The following is a 23,191-nucleotide window of genomic DNA, read 5'->3' as shown; positions in this document are numbered from 1 at the left end:
TGATCAGGCTGTTCTTAAGATCCCCACAAATAGCCCTTTCTCACGTGGAGATGGATTTTTTTTCTCCATCCTTCTATGGGTAGAATGACCAGTCAGGCACTGGAGAATGAGCTGTGGTGGCAAGAAGGCAAGTAGCTCAAAAACTGCTCTCTGCTCTTCTTAGCAAGGATCAAGTGAGAAACAAGGTTTCTGAACAAGAGCTAAGACCCAACTTTGTCAAATCCTACTTAAGTCTTGGTATTTCAAAAGACTCCTCAGAAGAACCAACCAAGCTGCATCTGTTGTTGAAGAAGGCAGCCACAGCAACACAGAAGATGGAGTCAAATTCCAGTTCCTCAGCTGAGGTCTCTACAAAGGAATTTTCACAAGTAATCACGTCAGACCTGGGGAATATCAGGGCATTTTGTTGTGTTTCTTTTATGCCTAGAGAAAACAGTTTTATTTTTAATATATAAAACAGGAGAAGCAAAATACCAGGGCTCACATAGGAGCTGAATAAATGCATCAGGTAGATGAAGGGATATTTCCCATGACATTTAAAAGATGTTACGTGGCTTTTATTTAATGCAGTGTGGAATCAACAGTTCTGATTTTGTTTCTTTCTCCTCATACACACCAGAACCTCAACTTGTTAGAAAACAACAGAAACCTTTGCATTTCATATTTAATAATAGAAAATTGTTTGGCACATGTAGGTTGTGTCTTAAGCCACGTTTACAAGTTGTTGCTCTGTTTACCAATCAGAAATGGACTGGTGAGCTGGGAAAAGCAGGTGCCTGAGGAGCAGCTAGCAGAGATACAGCCCAAACCTTTCTATTCTGTAATGACTACACTGCCTGTGTGAAAGAAAACAGGAGAGAATCTTCACAGACTGAGATTTGGGCAGCCTGATCTTCTCTGCAACAAACAAAAAGCTTATTATCAAACACTATAATATTAAACACCATTATGAGCCACAATCCTGCAAGAATGCCATTTATCTAACGAGTTTCAAGTTAGTGCTTGAACCACCCACTTGGGTTACTCCTCCCCCCCAGGGTTTTATACTTTTTAAAGCCCCTTTTCCCCATTCTGCTTGCATGTCAGCCTCTGCCTGCAACATTCCTCAGCCTTTGTCTCCTTTCCTCTTAGGAAAATGCCTACTGAACACCAGGCAGCATCACAGCCTGATACATTGGTACTTTACTGCACTTTCCACTCCAACAGTTCTTCGAAGCCATCAGCTGCAAAGCAACCTGCAGAGACTGTCAATTCACTGGGCCATTAACAAATGCTTTCTGTACAGGTAACTTTCAAATTGATAAAAGCCACACAGGACCAGAGCAGAGATGCCAGGCTGCCTGTAGTTGGCTTAGCTTCTCTCCTGCATGAGGGCAGGAGGCACAGGGAGAGGTCGGAAAGCGGCTGGCAGGGTGCTGAGAGTGATACATTAAGATCAAATGCTGATGCTGCTTTCATGTCTCCTCTCCTTAGGTGAAACATCTGATTTGCATGTAAGTTGTGAACCTCTCATTCTTACTATGATGAACAGAAGGGTGCCCAACCTTTGGGCAGGGCAAGTAACATGGGCTCCTCTGGGCTTCCCTGCTCAGCCCCTCATCTCAAACAGCTTTATTTGCACTAAAAGCACAAACCAGATACAGAATGTGCAAGCCATACCTGACTCCCCAATATCTATACTTCTGTCACATAAACAGAAATGCCTCAGTCACAATTATATATGTCATACAACACTTGGACAAGTCTTCTATCACATCACAAGGGATCCACAAGATCCTTCCGAAAGACTGACAGGCAGCAGGTCTTACAACAATTCAGAAGGCCTGAAACCATTTCCTGTCCAAATGTTGGTGGAATTTAAGAAAGAATGTCTGGGAGCAGAGAATGCAAGTTTTTCTGGCAGAGAGCTCCAGCACTGGCAGTTCCAACATCACCGCTCCAGAAGACCATCCTCCTAACTGCAGCTCCCCAGACACATCCATACAGAATCATTAAGGTTAGAAAAGACCACTAAGACCATCTACTGCAACCATCAACCCATTCTCCTCCATGCCCACTAATCCATTTACCTCAGTTCCATATCTACCCTTTCCTTGAAGGCCTCCAGAGACAGTGACTCCACCACCTTCCTGGACTGACTGTTCCAATACCTCACCACTCTGGGAATATATATATATTTTTTTGCTAATATTCAGTCTATCTACATCACTGTTTCACTTGAATCAACCAGGCTGGTAAAACCTTGTGTCAGGCTGTGAGAAGTACTTGCAGCACAGAGCTGGCAGCGATGTTTGGAAGCTCTCTGATACCCAGGTACCACCAGCACCCTGGTGCAGGGATACATACAGCATTGCACTGTTTCAGCCTTAATTTCAATTTTCACATGCTAGCAGGAGTCACAGCCCATTCCTTGCCAAAAAGCAAGGGAAACCAAAGCATTTTTGAGCAGCGTTTTCCTGAGATCACCAATGCAACACTTCTGGAAGCTAACTACAGTTAATATTTATAAGGGATCTTCACCTGCCTGCTTGTTTCTGATTTTACTACCAACTCAATCTGAAGTTCCACTGTTCGTCAATACAATTGTTAGAAGGGTGCTGAATGCCTGCAAGTCCGTTCAACCTCCAACTCACAAGGTACAAGGGTGGGTCCCATATAAACAGGTTTTTGTTTGAGGGCCCCCAGCAAGACAGAGTCTGACCTTTCCCCTTTGGAGGAACAGCAGGTTTCCATGAAACACGGTGAGGGTTGTTTTCCCCTCACGTGTGTCAGGGGGACGCCTGAACTCTCCTTAACTCCACTCCCCCACCCAGCCCATCAATCTCAGCTCTGCTGTGTCTGACAGGCACTGGGGCTTACAATTGCTCACTGCCTTTGCTTGTAGGGCTTTGGGTCTCCTTTGGACCATCACAGAGGCAGAATCTAGACCCCCTGCAGGAGGAGGAAGACACTTGCCAGAGTGATGCTTTCACATTAAATCCTGAGCTGGCGGTGTGCCCTTTGGAAGGCATTAGGTTGGAAGTAGCTGGACTGAGTGCACTGTTCTGAAGTGCTGCAATTTGCACTGCATTTGAGGGCAAAAATACCTTTAGCATTGACTCATGATAATGTTGACATAAATAGGACTCCAGATTAGAGCTAAGAAATGCCACTCCATATTACTCTGTGGGAACAGCAAAAGATCCTAGGAGAAAGGTCTAACAACATTTTACCACAATTTACACTCTTGAGCTACTTCTATGCGGTAAAAAGATCATCACATGCTGCATTTTATCACTGCTATCAGAACTATGATATTTCGCACTCCAAGATCCAGCCCATTCACTTCCTAAATACTAAAACCAGTAAACTACTAAATAAAAAGTTCATCTTCTCCTTTCTGCCAGGAGACACTGAGTGCTGATAGGCTGCATCCAGTTACAAGCACATTATGATTCTAAAAGAAAGGGTGCTGCCAGGTAAGGTGACCAGAGCTGATTTCCTCCACTCTTGTTCTATGTAATACAGCCAAGTTTGGCAAAGGCGATAACTGTTTGTTTCCTGGAAAATCCTAGGTGTGGGTTGGTGAGAGAAATAAGAGCTGAGTGCTCACCTGGAACACAGAGCAAGGCAGAAAGGAAGACTACATCCAGCCTCTTCCCATTCGTTTTTGTGGAAGCTCTCAGGCCCTGCAGACAGACCCAGGATGGGAAGAGCCTCAGCTTCCAACGCGCACCAGTACCTGGCAGAGCAGAAAGGAGCAGTTCTGTGGATCTTCTGTGAAAGAAGAATCTAGTAAAAACAGCTCAGGTTGGACCAGGAAAAAAAAAGTGTTTCCATCTCAGAGGGTTTTTTTTTCTTTTTTAAAAGCTATTTTCCAGTCTCAAAACTTTTTTGTTCTCACAACACTGACGATGAAAACAGGAATCCTAGAAAGTGAAGAGTTGAGCCTAAAAAAAATGAAGTGCTAGCCTGAAAGATCCTACAATCTTGATCCAAAAAAAGAAATAGGATTTCTAAATATCAGCCTAAATATTTGTGGAAAAGAAGAAACTGTGAAGACAGTTTCTTCTTACAGTTTCTTCTACAGAACACAGATTTTATCAGCCTCTTCTGAAAGAATTAATTCTTCCTGCTGAGCCATCAATCACGCAAAAACAATAAGTTAACATTAGTGTTATTATCTTAGTCATTAACTTGAGATTCTCTCACTGCCCAAAATTGGACCAAAATGCCAAAATAAAAACAGAGCAGGCCTGAATGAATCTCCCAGGCCTGCATCCAGCTGCATCATGGCATAATCAAGTTTTTAGCTCACAGAAATCACATACCATACCTCTTGCTGCAGCTTTTATTCTTCAAGGCTACTGTGGCTCTCCTTCCTCCCACATTAGTAGAGTCACTATGCTAGGCCATCTGGCACACCAGAATTTACCTTTAGATTTCATTATCCAACCCACTGACTTCAGTGTTTCCTCCCACTGACTAATGGAATTAGCTCATCACCGCCTAACTGCAACATTCATACCTAGTCTGCTTTACAGCACCCAAGAAAAGCAATCTCTGGGTTGTTTCGGAGTGAATGTCAGGCTGCTCTTAGAACAAGCACAGCATTTATAATAGGAGACAGGTGCATCAAAACAATTAATGAATGCATTCAGGCTGCAAAATGAAAGATAGAAAATACAAACACACGCACGAGTCTCAAACCACTGATGTCTGCATTCACACTGCTGGGGTTTGTTTAACACTATCAGAGCAGTACAAGGAGTATTATCTAGCACTCCTCATGGGAAGAGAGCAGGGCTAGCAATTCACTGCGTATTACCTGAAAGGACGCTGGCAGAGGGTGGTCTTGTTCTGCGTCCTGTCACTCTGCTAAGAAGCTTCCTCCAAAAAGCGTTATGAAAAGGCAGAAAGGAGTTACAAAGTCTGTTGCATATCAGTGCTGTTAATAAAATATGGCACAGGAGAAGATCCTGGAAGTCTGGATGCCAGCTCTGCTACTCTTAGTTGTGTAACTTTGAGCAGGACCTGTTTAGTCTAAGCTAGCTGCCTGGACCCTCTTTTAGTGAATGGAGCAGTCCTGGGATGCCTATGACTTCACAACATAGATGAAATGAAAGTCAGATTGCTTTCCTAGATGCCCAAAGGAACAGCTTAGGTGAGATGAAGGTGCTCTTCATACGGCTAAATAAAATCAAATCCCATGGTCTGAGACTCAGTTTCTCCATCTACAAAAGACTATGGTTAGACTCCTGTACAGCCATGTTGTAACACTACAAATTGCTCTTGATAAATTTATTCAGTGTGCTTGAACGTGATACTTGGAGCCCTGCAGTAAATTCAGAAGTAGAGAAAAAGAGATAGGAAACATTATGGCTTTCAAGTGAAATTAGAAAACTTGGAGTTAAGTTACAAACAAAAAAGTACCTGACCCCTCCTGCCTTAAAGGCAAATCAAACCTCCTAAGTGCTTCACCTGTCTCTGTCTTTCTGCTGAAGGTTTTAACATTTCCAGAGCAGCCCTAAAGGCCTCATTAGAAATATCAATAATGATTTATCATTGAAGCAGTAGCATGAACAGGCCATCAGTGAGAACAGAAGTCTCCACCAGAGCACTCAGACTGCATGGAGTTTTATGCACGTCAGAGCTTCAGGAGCCTGGATGCCCCAAAGACAGCCAAGCAAGATTCACATGGGGAGCAGCACAGGAGAGCACGTTTCTGTCTGCCTGTTTCCCACGTGCTCAATCTCTGTTTAAATGCAGCATCAGACACATTTCCCTGCCTCTCCCCACCACATTTTTTGTGACAAGTGTGCCTTCTACACACTGCATGCCTGAACTGTGCACACCATAGCAGCTAGAACACAGCTGAACTTGGTTGCCATAGGAGCCAGGCATTAGTTACATGACAACTTTGCTATAGAGCAAATGAGGCCAATGCAGAACAGCCCTAAATGGAAAGCTACTGCCCCTTGATAGCCACCTCTTTGAGAGCAGAAAAGGGTTTAGAGCAAATGCTCACCACACCACGTGTTAGCACAAAAAGCATCAGGCTCTCTCCACATTTGTCTGCCATCAAGCCAGTCTTGGGCTAGCAAGTCCCAAGAGTTCAAGGATTTAATCAGCCTCCCTCTTTATCAACCATTTTGTGGCTTGGGCCCCTTTGGCCAGCAGACCCAGAGCTGCCCCTCTGTACTAATCCACAGCACTGACAAAGCTAAGAGGGGTTTAAAAGGCATTCAGCAGGCACAAATACTTGGACCACATACTTCCCAAGATACTAACAGCATCCTGCAGCACTCACTGACCCGCAGTAGAAATGTAGTTTTCAACCAGAAGAAAACTATTTCACAAAGGGAAAAATCTGAGTTCAAAGAGAATTCTTATTCATATCTCTTATGATCAAGGTGGGTCAGGTTAATTTCTTTCTTTTTAAGCTAGCGAGTAAAGTTGGGACACAGCAAATCCTGACACCACACTTGAAGCAGAGAAGCCAGAACTGGACACAGCTCCAGCAGTCGAGAACCAGAAGCGTTTCATTCTCTGCCTCCGTGAGAAACACACTGGAAGGTGCGACATCAGAGCTCCTGGCTGCCAAGCCATGCTGGCAAAGGAAATGAACTCAGCTGCACCCTTAACTTTCACCACTTGCTAAAGCAGAGCTCACCAAAAGCATTTGCTGGCAAACCTCACGAATGTGGACAAACCACTGCATGCTCCTTTGAGCTTACTCCTACTGAAGCACCCCTGGGCAGTGAGCTGCACCTGTCCCCTGCCACCTTCATTCACAAACAAAAGCTGACGTTATTCCATGCTGCATTAACCCCCTTCTGCAAGATAAATAAGCAGGTCCGTGCCTGTCAACCTGTAACTCCACTTATTCTTTTTATCCTCCTACCAATTATTTCTGCACTCTGTGAGAATCACGGGAAAATATTTCATGCCAGAAAGTGGCAGCACTACTTACTAATGGGACAGCAGACTTCAGGAGATCCAAGGGTCGCGCCTTCAGGAGGCCCAGAGGTTGTGCCTCTCATTTGCTCTATAATATTTCAGGTCACTGACTGACATTTCTACGTCCCTCATTTCCCCACCATGCACATAAATGATGGAAGCCTTTGAAAAAGCACAGAAATCCAGGGTGGGCATTATTTATTATTGACAGCACTGAAACAACATAGAAAGCAACAAAGAAACCTTTTTCATATTTCTTTTTCCTTCTCTAAGCAGGAACTCAGCAGGCTGTGGGAACAGAAAAGGAAAAGGCTATAAATTGGAGCACAGGAAGTTTAGCACCAATATGAGAAGGAACTTCTTGTGAGCTCTGAAACAGGCTCCCCAGGAGGCTGTGGATTCTCCTTCTCCAGAGATATTCCAAACCCACCTGGGCACCTGCTGTAGGGGGCCTGCTTTGCAGCAGGGCTGGACTCAACGAGTTCTGAAGGACCCTTCCAGCTCATACAATTCTGTGATTCAGGGAAAAACAGAAGGCAGTGAATGCCCCATCCAGCGCCTGGCTGAGAGCGACAGAGGTTGGCTGTGACACAGCACTGCAGAAGTTGTGCTTCTGGGGGAGAACTGTATTCATTTCTGGAGGAAAAAAAAGAGGAAATGAGTAATCCTAGAAAGAAAGGGCCTGCATGCTTTCTTAGAGCCTACCACTGAGAAAAGAAGTGCTATTGTAAAAGGGGGCTGCATTATTTCAGTCCTTCTGAGAAAACTTTAAATAATATGCAGAAGCGTAACAAGTAGAGAAAACAAAAGTGTTTCTTCAGCTGCATAAATGCCTATTTTCAGCCTGGCTGGAGGAAGAGATACTGCTAAACTGCAGTGTTAATTACCATAGTTAACCTTTGTTCTTGCTAATGACACTTGTTATTTAAAAAAAAACAAACACCTTCAGATTCATAAGCAGTGAGCATGTCTGATGAGAACTGCCACACTGTTTTAAATGGAACTGTACACACATCACAGTTTAAGCATTAGCCTCCAGGACGTCTGTAACACTGAATTACTGCAGTAACCAGCCATGCTTCCACTGGTGCCACTTTTCCTCTTGTATCATCCATCTTGGGCGAGACAAGAATCCCATGGAGATGGGAGGAGGAAGTAGAATGTGCTCATTAAAGAGAAACTCAATTAGACTGGTGAAATACAAACAACCCAGTCGGGTGGATTCAAGTAGTTACATCTACCTTAATTTCAGCATTTATTAACTTCCACATGCTTAATGCACAACCTTAATGCAGGTTTTGAATATTCCTCACAAAGGATAAACTTCAAAACTAAAGGACAGAATTGTGTCCCACAGCATCCTATGGATGCGGTCTGGGCCACAGCAGCACTGCATGCACAGGTCCCATAGAGAGCACAGACGTAGAAGATTTCTCAAAGTCTGGGGCTCAAAATTAAATACAATTCAGATACAGCAGGTCAAGTCATCGCCTATCAGCCTAATTACACTACATGCAAGTCAAAAGCCTTTGCAAAAATATAGCAGGCATGGAAAAAAATCAATGCCAGAAATAGTATCTGCCATAGAGCAAACTTAATATCAGCACAGTGGAGAGAACAATAAAGGATCACAGCTGAGCCCACACATTCCAGGCACAGAATGTAGGTCACCCTAGCACACAGAATGATACAGCAGTAAAAATCTCCAGTGCCATACAATCATACAACCATAGAGTAGCTCAGGTTGGAAGAGACTTTAAAGATGATGGAGTCCAACCGCAGCCCAACCATCCCAGCCCAACTCTACCAGCCCTCCGCTAAATCATGGCCCTGAGCACCACATCCAAACGGTTTGAAACACAGCCAGGGATGGGGACTCCACCACCTCCCTGTCAGCCCATGGCAGTGCTGAGCAGCCCTTTCTGTACACAAGTGTTTCCTGGCATCCAACCCCAACCTTCCCTGGCACCACTTGAGGCCATTTCCCCTCGTCCTGTCACCAGTGAGCAGAGACCAACCCCGCTGTGCTGCACTCACTTTCAGGTACTGGCAGAGAGCAATCAGGTCTCCCCTCAGCCTCCTCTTCCCCAGCCCAAACAGCCCCAGTTCCTTCAGTCTCTCCCCCTAGGCCATATTCTTCTCCAGCCTTGTTGCCCTTCTCTGGCCCTGCTGCAGCACCTCCATGTCCTTTCTGTACTGAGGTGCCCAACACTGAACACAGTACTCAATGTTTGTTTTTATACTTACTTGTTGGAGTAAAATCCCATTTTAAATCCTTGAGGCTAATATAAGACATGTTGATATTATCATAGCAGCATAACCACAAACAAAAGCAATCTGTAAGCAGATGAAAATAAAACCATCACATAGGGAGCCTTCGAGCAGGAGGTCTGAACGGTCCCTCTTCAGGAAGCAGCAGCATCAGGTACCTCACCCATCACAGGTTTAGCAGAATTGATCTGAACACAGAATCACACAATGTTGGGGATTGGAAGGGGCCTCAGAAGATCATCTAGTCCAACCACCCTACCAGAGCAGGAACACCTAGACCAGATCACACAGGAACCTGTCCATGTGGGTTTTGAATGCCTCCAGAGAAGGAGACCCCGCAACCTCTCTTAGTAGCCCCATCCAGCATTCTGTTACCCTTACTGTGAACAAGTTTTTTCTCATATTTAGGTGGAGCCTCCTATGTTCCAGCTTGCACCCACTGCCCCTTGTGGTATCACTGCATGTTACTGAGAAGAGCCTGGCTCCATCCTTCTGACACTCACCCTTCACATATTTATAAATGCTAATGACATCATGTATAATCAATGAATATTAAGATGTTATAATTACAAAATAAACAAGAGAGTTAGGCAAAGCAGACAAACAAAAAAGAGGATAGAAAGCTTACCCCTATCCTGGGCTCACTTACAAAACTCCAGCAGAGCAGATCTCCAGACGAGATCCTTCCCCACTGGCAGCCAGCTCTTAAACAGGTCTAGGAGGGCTGTAGCCTGGCTGCACCCCTTCCAGCAGCACAGCTGCACTGCCTTCACCTGTGCTCCTCTGCCTGACTCACTGCTCGCCTCAGGTGCCCAATCAGGGGTTCAGGCCGTGACTCAGCAGTTCCCATACACATCACCCCTCAGTCTCTCCTTCTCCAAGAGACCCAGCACCCTCAGATCTGTAGCTCCCCAGATCTTCCTTACTGCTCTTCTTGTAAATGGGAATTATTTATTATCAGATTTAATCAGCAAGATCAGTTCTTCCAATTTCCAGGCACCCTAGAAAACCCTTTGAAAGTAAATTAAACTGCCTTACATCCGGGCAGAACAGGACTCTTGCCTGTCTGGGCCATCAGCGAGATGCAGACTCACAAAGACACACGAGATCTTGCACTGTCTCACTAAATGATGCATCGGTAAGGCATTGGAACAAGTCAGCCCACAGAGGTGGTGGAGTCACCATTCCCAGAGGTGTTCAAAAACAGCGAAAATGTGACACTGAGGGACATGGTTCAGTGAGCATGGTGGGGTGGGGTTGGTGATCTTAGAGGCCTTTTCCAATCCGAATGATTCCATAATTCTAAACCTGACCAGAAATCCTCTAAGTTACTTAGAGCAGCATGATAGGCCTGTTTCTGCAAGCAGCCGCACACCTGGCAAGGGACAGAAAAATGGCTAAATTAGCAAAGGCCTTGGAGATAAATAAAAGGGAATGACAAGGACACAAAGAAAAATAAATTTATGCATGCACAATCAGCCAATCTCAAGCAAACACAAACAATCCTGGTGTTGGCCACCCAGATCCCTGCACATCCACATAAGTGCAGCACAAGCCAACTTCCAGTTCTGAACCAGGTTCTTCGGGAGACTAGGCCACACTAAAATTAGCATCAAAGTGATCAGCCACAAACCACGTACAAAACTGCAGGGTTATTCAGCCCAGTCACCCAAACAATTAAAAACCCGCCATGCTTATTCTGCCTCCCCACAGCATAAATTGTTATTTTAGCATTGCACTCAGTTGAGAAAGGATAAATTAAAATTCCCACATTTTATTGCAAACCATTTATGTCTTAAGAAATTTGCTTTCAGAGAGTCTTATATTAGCAAAGTCTTTTTACCGGAAGACAAACTATCACTTTGATTTTGCAGAAATTTTGTACCTAATAACACAGACATAAGAAGAATGCTGCAAAAACGTTTTCCTGGAATAGACTGCTTGAAACAGCATCCTCTGGGTAGTGATAACTCCAGACATTTTAAAGCGTTACAATTTAAACTACCACAGTGTATGTTTTGTTATGCCGTATGTCCTTAGAAGTTGTTAATCTTAAAGCACTTCTGGTCCTGATCAAAATTCCCAGTGGATCAGCTTCTATCCCACAGCATTTAGTATTTAGACATTGCCAGTCACCATGCACTTAAGAATTCTTAGGGACTCAGCCCCTGCTGACAGCTCCAGTGGTAGAACACTGGATTTCCACACGACGTGAGCCAGAAGCACATCACAAGGGCTCTTGAACTCAGCACACCAAGGCCTGAAGTCACCACAGAACGGTGCAGGTTGAAAGGAACCCTGGATCCCATTCGGTCCCAAGCCCTGCCATGGGCTGGTTGCTCCCAGAAGACCAGGCTGCCCAGGGCCCCATCCAGCCTGGCCTTGGGCACCTCCAGGGATGAGGCACCCACAGCCCTCTGGACAGCAGTGCCAGGGCCTCACCGCTCACTGAGTAAAGTATTTTTTCTTAATACCTAATTTGAATCTCCCCTCTTTTAGTCTGAAACTCTTTTCCCCCTTCTTCTGTCCCTATTGGACCACGCGAGCGATTGCATATGAGGTTTCACAGACTCATCATGAGGCGTTCTGGCACCCAAAGCATCCCCCTCTTTCCTTTGTGGATGCCCACTGTATAATCAATGAATATAAAGATGTTGTAATTATGAAATAAACCAGAGAGTTTGGCTAAGCAGGTCATAATAACAAAAGGAGAATAGATAGAATGCTTACCTGTGTCCTGGGCTCACTGCAAAACTCCAGAGGAGGGATCTCCAGCACAGATCCTTCCCCACTGGCAGTCAGCTCTTAAAAGGGTCTGGGAGAGGTGCAGCCAGGCTCCAGCCCTTCCAGCAGCACAGCTGAGCCTTCACTGTGCTCCCATGGCTGACTCAGCGCTCCCCTCAGGTGATCAGTCAGAGGTTCAGGCTGTGGTTCAGCAGTTCCCATACACCCACAAAGCCACATCCATGCTGACAAGCACTAACAGATCTCTAAGGCACTGAAATAACCTCTTCATTCGTGCTTACTTCCCCAGCGCTTGGCACCCATCCCCGATTCCATCCTCCAGCACTACCCGGCTCTGCCCGCTGACAGGCAATGCACCAAGGGCAGTTTGTGAAAAGTGCTCAGCTTTGGCTGCCAGGCCCGGCCGCCCTCCTTCAGCTCCTCAGCCTTTCTGGTACAGCTCACCATGCAGTCACCTCTCCAAAACATTTCCAGGAGTTTCTTAAGCAGCCTCGGTGAGGTTTTGGAATTTGTTGCTTCTGCAAAGGAGAATTTCCCTGTCCCGGCACAGACCTCCCTCAGTAAGCCCACAGAGCTGTAACCTCCAGCTGAGGAAGAAAGCAGCCATCTGGGCTGAGGCCTGTCCAACCACAGCACTCAGAGTCCTGCATATAGAGGACGTGCGAGGTGCTCTGGGTTTGTCCCAAAGCAAAGGCTGAAGCACACCTATTTGTCCTCAGAGTCAACAGCACAAACCTTATCACCGTGTTACAGCTCTACACTGAAAAGAAATCGTATCTGCCTTTCTCTTCAAAATGCCCAAAACCAGTATCAAAGTCCAACTGAAGTCATTCAGGGAGCTGCTAGCGTGTAGGTGTTGGTGATAATGCGATGAACGGATTTGTCAGGCAAATTGCTTTTATTGTGGATTGATAAGATGCAGTCAAGTGCCTTTCCCCTCCCAAATGCAGCTCGTCAGCTTCAACAGATGCACTGAGCCAATTAGCAGAGAGGCACCAAAAGCAGCTTTCACCTGAAACGTGCCATTCTTGGGGAGGAAAAAAGGAAAAAAAAACAAACACCTACCAAAAAAAATAATATCTGTGCTCTCCAGAGAGAACCTCCAGAGAAAACTGCTGAAAGCTACCCAGGGCTCACCTGCAGGGTGTGGATGGGAATTATCAGGATTCACCTGGCTCAGTGCCTGATCAGCTCCCTTAAGCAAAGTGCTGCTCACATTCAGCTCGCGCCAAATATAACACAAAGAACATTAATATTAAAGTGGGCCCAGGGAGTGAAGTACTACTGGGACTGTTTTTCCTACAGCTTAACATCCTCTAGTTAGGTTGTCCCATGTCAGAAAAGGCAGGAGTTACAGTCAAAGCTATTTTCATGCCTAGAAACTGAAATCTTTGGCATGGCTTCCTATAGTATCTTCTACTAGGTCTGCAAATGGCTAAGTTCACAGTACAGACTTCTCTACGCTGCAGCAGTAGTGAAAGAATCCTTCTCCATAACATGAAATTGATGGAAGTCGAGTAGATCCCATGCCACTGCTGTTCCGTCCACCTTACCTACTGATTAGCTCATTTCAGGTAAGTTACCGCAGGAACAGACAGCAGCAGCCACGTAATCACTACGCCTAATTCCCTGTGGACATTCAGCTGGAAAGTAAATAGCCAACAGCCAGCAGGGGTTTGCATGATTCATATGCAGTGAAAGAAACCCTGTGGCTGGAGCTAGAGATAATACATGGCATATGAGCAAGAGTTGTTGGCTCAACTTTCAATGCCTGCAGTAAGCCAGCACCAAGATGAGTTTCAGCCCTGTTGTCATTAACACTGCGAATGACCTCTGAGTGCTGTAAACACATCACCAGCTCCCAGGGTCTACCCAGAGCAGCAGCGGCAAGGAAAGCCACTGACTTCTTTATCTTGGATTCCTACCACAAACAGAAAAGGGCTAAAACAAAAGTGAAGTTTTACCTTCCAGCAAGGATTTCAGAGTTCATTGCAAGGAATGAGATTAGGATTGAGGGTGTTACACTTAAAGTACAGAGAGTTGGAAGACCAGCCTCTTACCCACACCCCATCACAGACTTCAAACCTCACTGTAAACAGAAGGGGCTATGTGACATACCATGACATTGAGTCCTGAGCCTTCAAACACTCCTGAGCACAAGAAGCAATCACAGTGAGATTAGAACAAGAGCCCACAGTACAAGAAGCCATGGAGAGAAGAGTTGGGGCCTTTTTTAAGTAGTGGCTATGAAGTGCCTAGTTTCTCCACTTGCTCCCCAAAGACTTGCTTCCTACTTCCCTGCTTCTACACCCACACCCCCTGCAAACATCAGTGTTTAAAGAGCTATTGAAGGAAACTAAAACTCTTCACATAGCTCAAATACTTCACCTAAATGGAATTTTGATTCTTACATCTCAGATTGCACCAGTCCCCAGCACAGTGCACACTTACGTTCACATTGTGGTGCTTGAACTGTGCAAACAGAAGGCACAGAGATGCACAGCTGCTCATGGGCCTGGGACCACAACAAGGAGATCTCCCAGCACCACGTATGTTTTCCTGTGGGAAGGGCCATGCTGGTCCTCCACTTACTCTTTCAAAGTCCTTTCCATAGCCTACATGAAAAAGAAATCCTCCTGCAGCTAAGAGACACATACCTTGAATCTTGTGCTGTTTCTTTACAGGACTGGAACTGCAGAATATTTCTTTCTTGCCCCAGAAAGAACATAACATTACTAACCAGCATTATGCCATTAATACTCGGTCAAACCAAGCAGAGAAGCTGTGTGGCTGAATGAGGTCTACAGGGTTTTAAAAACATCATTCTCCAGAGAGCATCAGCCGCTGTCTGGGAAAATACTGCTATTTGAAACCTGGAAAAGCCTTTCCATCCCGGGGAATCTCATCATCTCCTTCCAACAACTGGGAGCAGCCAAACTGCTGCTGAAGCCTTCCAAGGGAATAGATCAAGCCTTGCATTCCTCAGCAGTGGTACTTAGTACAAATCCATTCATCTCCTCGGGATGCAGACAATTCATGTCTCAGATGAACATCCTCTCGGTAGGGTGGTAGGGTTCTATGTGTTTCCTGAAGACCTTCAGCTACTCAAATGCAGCCATATCAGAAAAACGCCCAGAAGTATAGAAAACACAAATAAATGGCCAAAAACCATTATAGCCAAATTATACTACAAGATTTTCTTCCCTCCCTTATTACACCTGGCAACTCTTCTATAGGGGTAACAGTAGCAAAAAGCAGCGTTCCATCACACAGCAAGAACTAATAGGCTCCACCATTGCTGCTCAAGCTCTCAGCATTGATCTCTGCAAAGTGTTTTGCAGAAGCATAACGTGATTTGGAAAACACTCAGTCTTTCTCTATCCTTTTTCATCTTGCTGTCAACATAGCTCTGAATGCTTAAAACTCTATCAGAACCACTCACAGCAGGCACAGCCCTTTCCTGCAGCAAAACATGTTTCCTGTCCCATAAGGTACAGTTAGTTCAACAAGACTGGGGACATTTGCCAAGCCTGCTATTAGGAAACTTAGCTTGAATCAGATGATTTCAGCCACTGTGGAAACACACTGCAGACTGTAGGGCTCAGACCCTGCATCACAGTACGACCACTTCTTTTTTAAATGACAGCATCTATCCCCACTGTCAGCATCACCAAGGCCAAACAAGTGTGCACTTACTGCTCTGGTTATGTTACATACACAATGTTAAGTACTCTCGCTCTGGGACATTTTGCACACCTTAATGTTTATCAGTTGGCTTGTCTGGGATCTGTACTTCCCATTACAGCTTTTGCTGCTGTCCTGCCCTCTCTACACACCCCTTTCTGCACTAACTTCACTGCAATAAGGAATACAGAGAAAGCTCACTGCCAAGGAAGGGGGAGAAAAACATGCTCTTATTTCCATTCAGAGGCAGATCTGCTTTGAATGGCAGCCCCTCATCTGTCCTGCATCTGAATGGGACTTCAAGCAAGACAGTCCCCTTCAATTCCCGCTAGAGGTTTTCAAACTACTGTATACTTTTCCCCCCCCATGTCCAGCACGAGCTCCTTTCTAACACAAATCTGAGCTGCACGCAGGCTACATGCACTTCCAGGAAACAAACAGCAGTGCTGCAGTGTGCTGAGACCACAGTCTGGCAAGATTCAGCCCTTGCAAATGAATGTTTTTATTAGCAAAATATATCTGGCAGGTTTTGTATGCTACAACAGTTTCACAGCACTCACCTAAACAACACGCCGGACCAGAGTCACAAAATTAAAGGAGATATCCCAAAAGCAAAATGACCCCAGTAGCCATTCCTGAGCAAAATAATCACCACTGCTCACATGAGACCCAGGATGTTTTCTCTTACCCACATGCACATTCACAAGGAACAGAAAGCCAATTTTCAAGTGACTGATGCAGTTACATACATAGAAGTTATATGGGACTCCACACTTCAAAGCACTGTGCAGTTAAATGTTGTGCACAAAAAAACAACACTATAAATATTTTTAATTTCCTGTTGCACAATTAATTTGTAATTGAGACACTTCATCGTGGGTTCAGCCAACACAGGCTCAGAATGTAATTTATTCTGTGCACCTAATGTCTCCTTGTTTCCTGAGCTCAGGAAACATTTGGAACACTGAGGAACTGTATCTTAAAAGCAAAAGAATCTGGCCCATTACGAAAGGTAAAGCTCAGAGAACATCAAAGCATTACATGCTAAGTTGTCCCAGGTCCTAGATCTCTCTTTCCATTTCTCAAACAGCACAAAAGCAGGTACAAGCAGAAATTAACATCGTTCCCAAAGTTACTCAGATCTAACTTATCTGAAGCACTTTTGCTAAGGGTTATTGAGACAGAATTTTAACAGACTCGAAATCTTACGGGAGATCCTTTTCATCAGATTACTTTAAAAGGATCGAAGCCGCTCCCCGCGCAACTACCCCCGATCGGCTCCTACGCGCTTTCCTCGCGCTGCTCCCCCACGCTGTAACCGGAGCTCCCAGCAGGCAGCCAGGAGGGATCAGCGCTTCTTCCCTACCTGAGAAGTCTGCAGAAGTCTTAGCAAAGTTGCCGAAAGCTGTCAAGCACATCAGTGCTACGAGAAAAGTGGAGGCGGGAGACACATCTGGGCAGCACATCCTTAATTATCCTCACGGCTTGTTTTCTTCCAGAGACAAGGAAAGCGCTGTCTGCCCCAATTCAGCACTCACTGCCCGGAGAAAACTGTTAGTCCCATTGCTTGGAAGGATCACAGCCAACAGCCAGGAGGAAAAAGCAGTCGAGCACACCCCCCACCCCATTGGAATGAATGAATCCCACAGAGCGAGGCTGGCGAATGACGCCGACCCACCTGAGCCCTGGCGGCAGTCCCAGGGTCCTAAGGCCAGCCCTTCGCCCCGGTCGCGGCCGGCTCCCGGCGTGCAGCTGCCCCGCAGGGCGCAGGGAAGGAGCTGTGCTTCGCAGAAGCCTGGTTGCCGGTGCAATAGACTCTCGCCTCTCTGATGCAGAGGGACAGCAGGATGGGGAGTATTTTCAAAGCAGGGAGCCCTAAACAAAGCGCTTGAAAATACATGGGTTTCTGGAGAGCTGGGCGCTTGCAGCTGCTGCTGATCCTGAGAAGCAGTGTTCTGCCAGGTCAACCCTTTGGTTACAGCCAGTGTTGCAGCTGATCCCACCTGGGATACTCGGCACCGGCCCTGGGATTAAACCCCCCTGGATCTCATCGCTGGTGACACATTTCCAAAATCTTCCTTCCTTTTGATGGCAGCCAACCACACCAGGATTCCTCTATCCCACTGCGTGCCTCTCCCTCCCTCAAATCCAACAGCTTTTGATACAGGTCTGTAGTGTTCAGACCAGGAGACTTGTCCCCTGCCACAGAAGTTGCTTTAATCAAGTAGTGCGGCACTTGAGGCTGACCGCTGCACTGCTCAACCTACAGAGTTAAGAGACAGCTTTGGTTCACGTGGAAGCACGTTCAGTACTTGATTGTCCCTGATCTCCATCCACATCCACATGGCATCAAGCCAGCCATCCCAGCTTGAAAGACTCAAACTCAGGGAAAATCAAGGTGGTTGGGCTGGTAGACCTGCTCTCCTCAGGTTAAAGAGCTTCCTCTTGGGCTTCGGTCATCCTGGAGATCTTAGGCTCTGGTCATCAGCGCTAGCTGCGTCTTCAGCATAGGCTTTGTGTTTAAATAATGGACATAGCCAATATATCTAAGCTAGAACAAACTGACAGTGCAAAGAGCAGATGGATATTTTTAATGGGCAAAACCAAAAGCAGAAACGGGCAGCCTGCCCACACACATAAACCCACTGAACAACACTTCATAGGGCTCCCGGCAAAGAGTAGATGGAGCTGCTCCTTTATCCTGCAAAAACAACTTGAGCAGAAACCACTAAGAAAAACCACAACTGTCCACATAGAATTTAGCCACCTTAGATCTGAAAACAAGACGTCAGCCCAAACACCTATTTCTTTCCAGAGCTGCATGCCTTTGCAAAGAGTTTTCTTATGCTGAAATTTCCAAGTGTTTCAGCTGTTCTCAGACCAGAATCAGACTGGCTGTGGGTTTATGTGTGCACGTGAGAGATGCCTTCGAGAGCACTGCCATGAATATCAGTTCCATTGTATTCACAAAAAATCCTCCCTAAACTGGTCCATGGATTAAAAGCAAACTGAAAGGGGTCTGTATGGCTGTGGCCTTGTTTGCCTTCTGTCCATACTGCTGCTTGCTTAAGTTTCAGCCAGCAGCAGTAAGAATGAGGATAGCATGGGATACCCTGAGTTTCAGTACTGTGCATGCCCTACCCACCCAGACCACACGAACAAAGGGCTGATCAGGCTCAAACCACATGCAGGGAACCCTCCTTCCTACACGCAGCTCTTTGTACCTCAAAGACCTACAGCAAAGACACAGATTGGGCAGCTCCCAAGGGCAGCGGTGGGCCTCATAGCACGGATGTACCCCAAGGTCTCCCAGGCTACTCTTTGTTTCACCTAAAACTTCAATTCCACCGGCATTCCACTTTCAAGGTAAACCTAAGTTTTAAAGAGAAAAGATCGGGACTTTTTCTTCCTAGGTTAGCTAGAGTCAGTCGTGCCAGAAGTGAGGAAAGATTCAATATTTCCCTGAGACAAGTTAGAGCTCTGCCCACTTGGACATACTGCCTCCTTGTACATGAACGTAAATCGATAACTATCTAGGTTTACCTATGGAAATCTGTCTAATCTGGCTGGAGAGAATATCAAATACAAATTGGCAAATCCTCCCAGCATAGCATGGCTCTTCATATCTTTCTTATTTTTGATGTTTCCCCTAATAGTGTCTTATGGAGACCAATTAGGTTACTCATAGAAGCACAGTTTGCTTTCATCAGTGTGAAGGCACAGGGCATCACATAATGCAGTTTTGCAATACTACATCAAGCATCTCAGAAATTAAATCCTTCCTTGTCTCCATATTCAGTGTTTAACAACAGCTGTGCAGAATGTTCAAGCTGACGAGCCTTTCAAGTTTCTCCACATTTTGTATCATTTAATCACCCAGTTTACAGAACAGATATAAATTCTGGGGGACTTTACTCCATACCAGGACAGGTTTGAAGTGGGTGTGTTGCTAATTCAGAATGGTGGGAAGTCCCCAACTTGTGAAAGTGTTGGAAATAAATATTTGGAGATTGGAATCCTACAGAAGGATTCACAAAAAACATAAAACCCCTCTCCTCATGACTGCACCCAATAATTGATGTTGAAACCTCTCATCTGCTATTCTCTTTTCAGCAATGACATGTGCCATTAGAGGATACAGTATGACCTGGTGCTTTGTTCCAGGCCCACACATCCAATTTGACTTGGTTGGTGCCTTGTGTATGGAGCACTATTGAATATAGTGAATTTATCACTATACTAGAACTACAGAGATTTGGAGTTATCTTCATATTCATACTCCACAAGTAACAAGGATTCCAAAAGACAAAGGGTTTCAAGGATCAGAGTCCCTCAGTTATGAATCAGACTCTTGCTTTTCTCACACTTCTTCCTTTTTGCCTGCTTGGACATTGATCTCTGAGATTTCTTGCTACATAGGTATAACATCAAGCAACTGAGACTACGTAGTACTATGAAGTACTCTGAAACCTTCAGGACTTCATGCTGTTTTCTTAAACATCTAACATGAAACTATTCTCCAACTTGTCCTAACTCATTAGTCTTCATTAAGAGCCTCCCTGAGAAGGTTTCTCAGCCACTTGTATGATAGTACAGTGGCTTTTTCTCTGCTGCTGCAAGCTTTCCTTCAAGATATTCATTAGCTCTCTTGGAATGCTTACTAGCTAAAAGGATGATTTTTCACACCTGAAAATATCTGTCCCTGATTGAGATGATCTTTGCTCTCTCAAGCAGTCACACACACTCCAATAAACAGTTTGCAGCCCATTACACACTGATGCACCCACAATAGCAAGCCCTTAATGGCTCAGGTGGTTCAAGGTGAGTGGTGTATGGTTTTCCTGTCCTCCCATCTACAGTAACCAAAGGAGAATTTACTCTTTCCTGCTGCCACATAGTTGTGAATTGCTTCAAGTTACAGTAGTTCCCATCAATACTTCTCCTACTTTATGATAAGCTCCTTTTAATCTTGACCTCCACATTTCCCTCCTTTTGTTTTCTTTTTTCCTACCACTCATACACAACTCACGCTGTCATTTACTTCCACAGAACTCAGAGTTCTTCCTCATACTTGCTTGCCTGGAAGTTCTCTACTCATTCTATGTCTGGGAGAAATATGCTTAATGCAAAGTAGCGTTGTCTCAACATTCAGCCACAGAACTACACTTGAAGATGATGCCCAAGCACTTATCCCAAACCTCACGGATACTCTGGACTCCACATTGAGGGCATTTGAGTACAGTAGCATGAAGAACAGCAATGGAGCCCTTCAGCACTTCCACACATTCTCCCATGCCCACATCTACACATAATTACATCCTGTCCTTATTGCAACTGATGTTACAACTTACATCATTCAAGATTCAGCTGCTAACGTCAGTGAAGAAGTTTTTACTGACCTCAGGTTCAACAAGATTTTCTTCTCCCATGAGAGAAAGCGATGGAATCCTAGAACGTCCCAGATTGGAAGGGACCCACAGGGATCACCGAGTCCAAGCCCTGCCGCACGCAGCACCACCCAAACCCCAAACTGAGCAGCATCCCAGAGCTCTCTGAGCTCCACCAGCTCCAGGCCATGCCCACCACCCCCCGGGGCAGAACCTTTCCACAACCCCCACCCTCATCCTCCCCCGGCTCAGCTCCACACTGCTCTCTCAAGTCTGTCACCATCACCAGAGCGCAGAGCTCAGCACTGACCTTCTGCTTCTGCACAGAGCTGCAGCCTCCCCTCAGCTTCTCTGCTCTGGAGCCAACAGCCTCAGCTGCTCCTCAAACACTCTGCCCTCTAGGCCTGTCCCCACCTTCACAGCCCCCATCTGGATTCTCTGATAGATTTACATCCTGTGCTCCAAGTCACGCCTGGTGCTTAAGGTAAGGCTACAGCAGGACCGTTAGCAGTGCTGGGCCTGGGGCACCCATCTCAGTACGTTCTTGCCCAGCCTTATGCTGGACAGCACTGGTTCAGAGAGTGAACCAACAGCGCAGCTCTGAGCCCTCACATTGTCAAGGCTCTGATCATCAATGTGCTGGAACAACTCTTATCTCAGGAAAGCAATGTCATTGAAGCTTTATGCTTTCTGATGTTCTCTTTATTAAAGGACAGGTCCAGTGGAAGGCAGAGCTCGAGACCGTGCAAGGAATGTACAGCAGGGAAGTTTATTTCCAGCACAAACTGAGCAGAGCTCAGCTTTTTTTTTTTTTGCCTTGTGCTTACCATTGCTCAGGAGCACAGAGTATTTCCCTGGTTTTGTGTAGATAGCTAATTTCATAGAGAGCTCTAGCTCACAAATCATAAAACTGATAAGAAATCAAAAGTAATCAAAGGGAAATGGAAGAAAGGCCTTTCTGCTGAATGGACAGCCTTAATCCCAAATATAATTTCTCAAACAGTGAAAACTGAACAATGGTCTGGGAATCAAACAGGTACATTCTCATCTCACATGCACTTAAGGCGAGAAATGATGCTTAGAGTACATTTGATTTTCCTTTTTTTAGAATCTTTTCTATTTGAAAGGATAGTTACAAGAGTAACTACACACTTCTATGTGTACTCAGGACAACATTATTGTCAATAAGTATTTTACAATGGTTTCAAAAGAATATCCAGTGACAGAGTCCAGGAACAGTAGCCATTGCAGATAGAGCTAGGCTATGTCATCTGTAACAGATGAAGGAGCTTACAATAGCATAGAAATTCAAGTAGTTCAAAAAACAACTTCACACTTCTCATTCACAACATCAGCATTTCAAAACGCTAGTTAACTTCTAGACAAGAGACACCCCTGCAGAAAACTCACACTGAAAATTTACTGCCTTTCTTTGTCTCTATGCAACCACCTGGAAGGCCTGGCCCTCAGTGCAGTAACGTTACTTCTGGACCAGCTACAAAGAACGTGAGGAAGGAGGTGACACTGCTGGCTCACTAGATGCTTGCAGCTGTCTGAGTTCACCCAATTAAGTTTCTCAGGAACTGCTAAAGACTAACACAGATGGTGGAATTTCTTTCTCCAAGCAATGCCTCAGAAACAGAAAATCATCGTCAGGTGAATGACTGAAGCAGTGACCTGTTTGTAGTAAGTGCAGTAAAAAAAGGATTAGAGCCCACCCAGGTTCCAAACATTTTTTTTTTTTATTTTTGCTGGACCAACCCTCTGCAATAGACTACAAATCAGCATTACCATCTGTAACACTATAATGCAATAGAAAGAACAGCAACAATTACAGGATGGAAAAGTGTCTAGCTACAACAAATGAGGACAAACCAAATGCAGCAGCTCTAAACACAGGAACAAAGGAAAAAAGCTTGCCTACCTTCAGAAGGCTGCAGATAGACAGGGCCATCTAACAAGATACTCTCACTTCCACTTCCAAACCTTAAATGAGGGCCAGGAGGGGGTGGATCCTAGCTGCACCCCTTCATCACTCAGCAGCATTGCATGCACCTGAGCTCCCTGGGGCTGGCCCTGCTCTCCACCAGGTCCTCCATCACTGCTTCAAGCTGTGACTTAGCATTTCTGCTACGCCATCATTCTCTGCCCTGTTCTGCAGTGAC

The 23,191-nt window shown here is 45.4% G+C and overlaps 2 protein-coding genes across 3 annotated transcripts in view; both read right to left on the bottom strand.

The window, feature by feature from the left end:
• Window positions 1–17,271, bottom strand: part of EVA1A (eva-1 homolog A, regulator of programmed cell death) — a 192,535-nt gene extending 175,264 nt beyond the window's left edge. For both annotated transcript variants that reach the window (XM_052692604.1, XM_052692613.1), the window contains exon 1: window positions 17,006–17,271. In XM_052692604.1, the coding sequence (XP_052548564.1) occupies window positions 17,006–17,105 (100 nt within the window). In that variant the 5' untranslated portion in view covers window positions 17,106–17,271. The remainder of the gene's footprint in view (window positions 1–17,005) is intronic.
• Window positions 1–23,191, bottom strand: part of LOC128085658 (uncharacterized) — a 222,382-nt gene that overhangs the window by 68,297 nt on the left and 130,894 nt on the right. The window lies entirely within an intron of this gene.

The sequence above is a fragment of the Tympanuchus pallidicinctus genome, unplaced genomic scaffold (assembly GCF_026119805.1).
Source record: "Tympanuchus pallidicinctus isolate F22 unplaced genomic scaffold, pur_lepc_1.0 scaffold1, whole genome shotgun sequence".
NCBI classification, from domain to species: domain Eukaryota; kingdom Metazoa; phylum Chordata; class Aves; order Galliformes; family Phasianidae; genus Tympanuchus; species Tympanuchus pallidicinctus.
The sequence above is the reverse complement of the archived record's forward strand: the minus strand, read 5'-3'. Positions and strand labels throughout refer to the sequence as shown.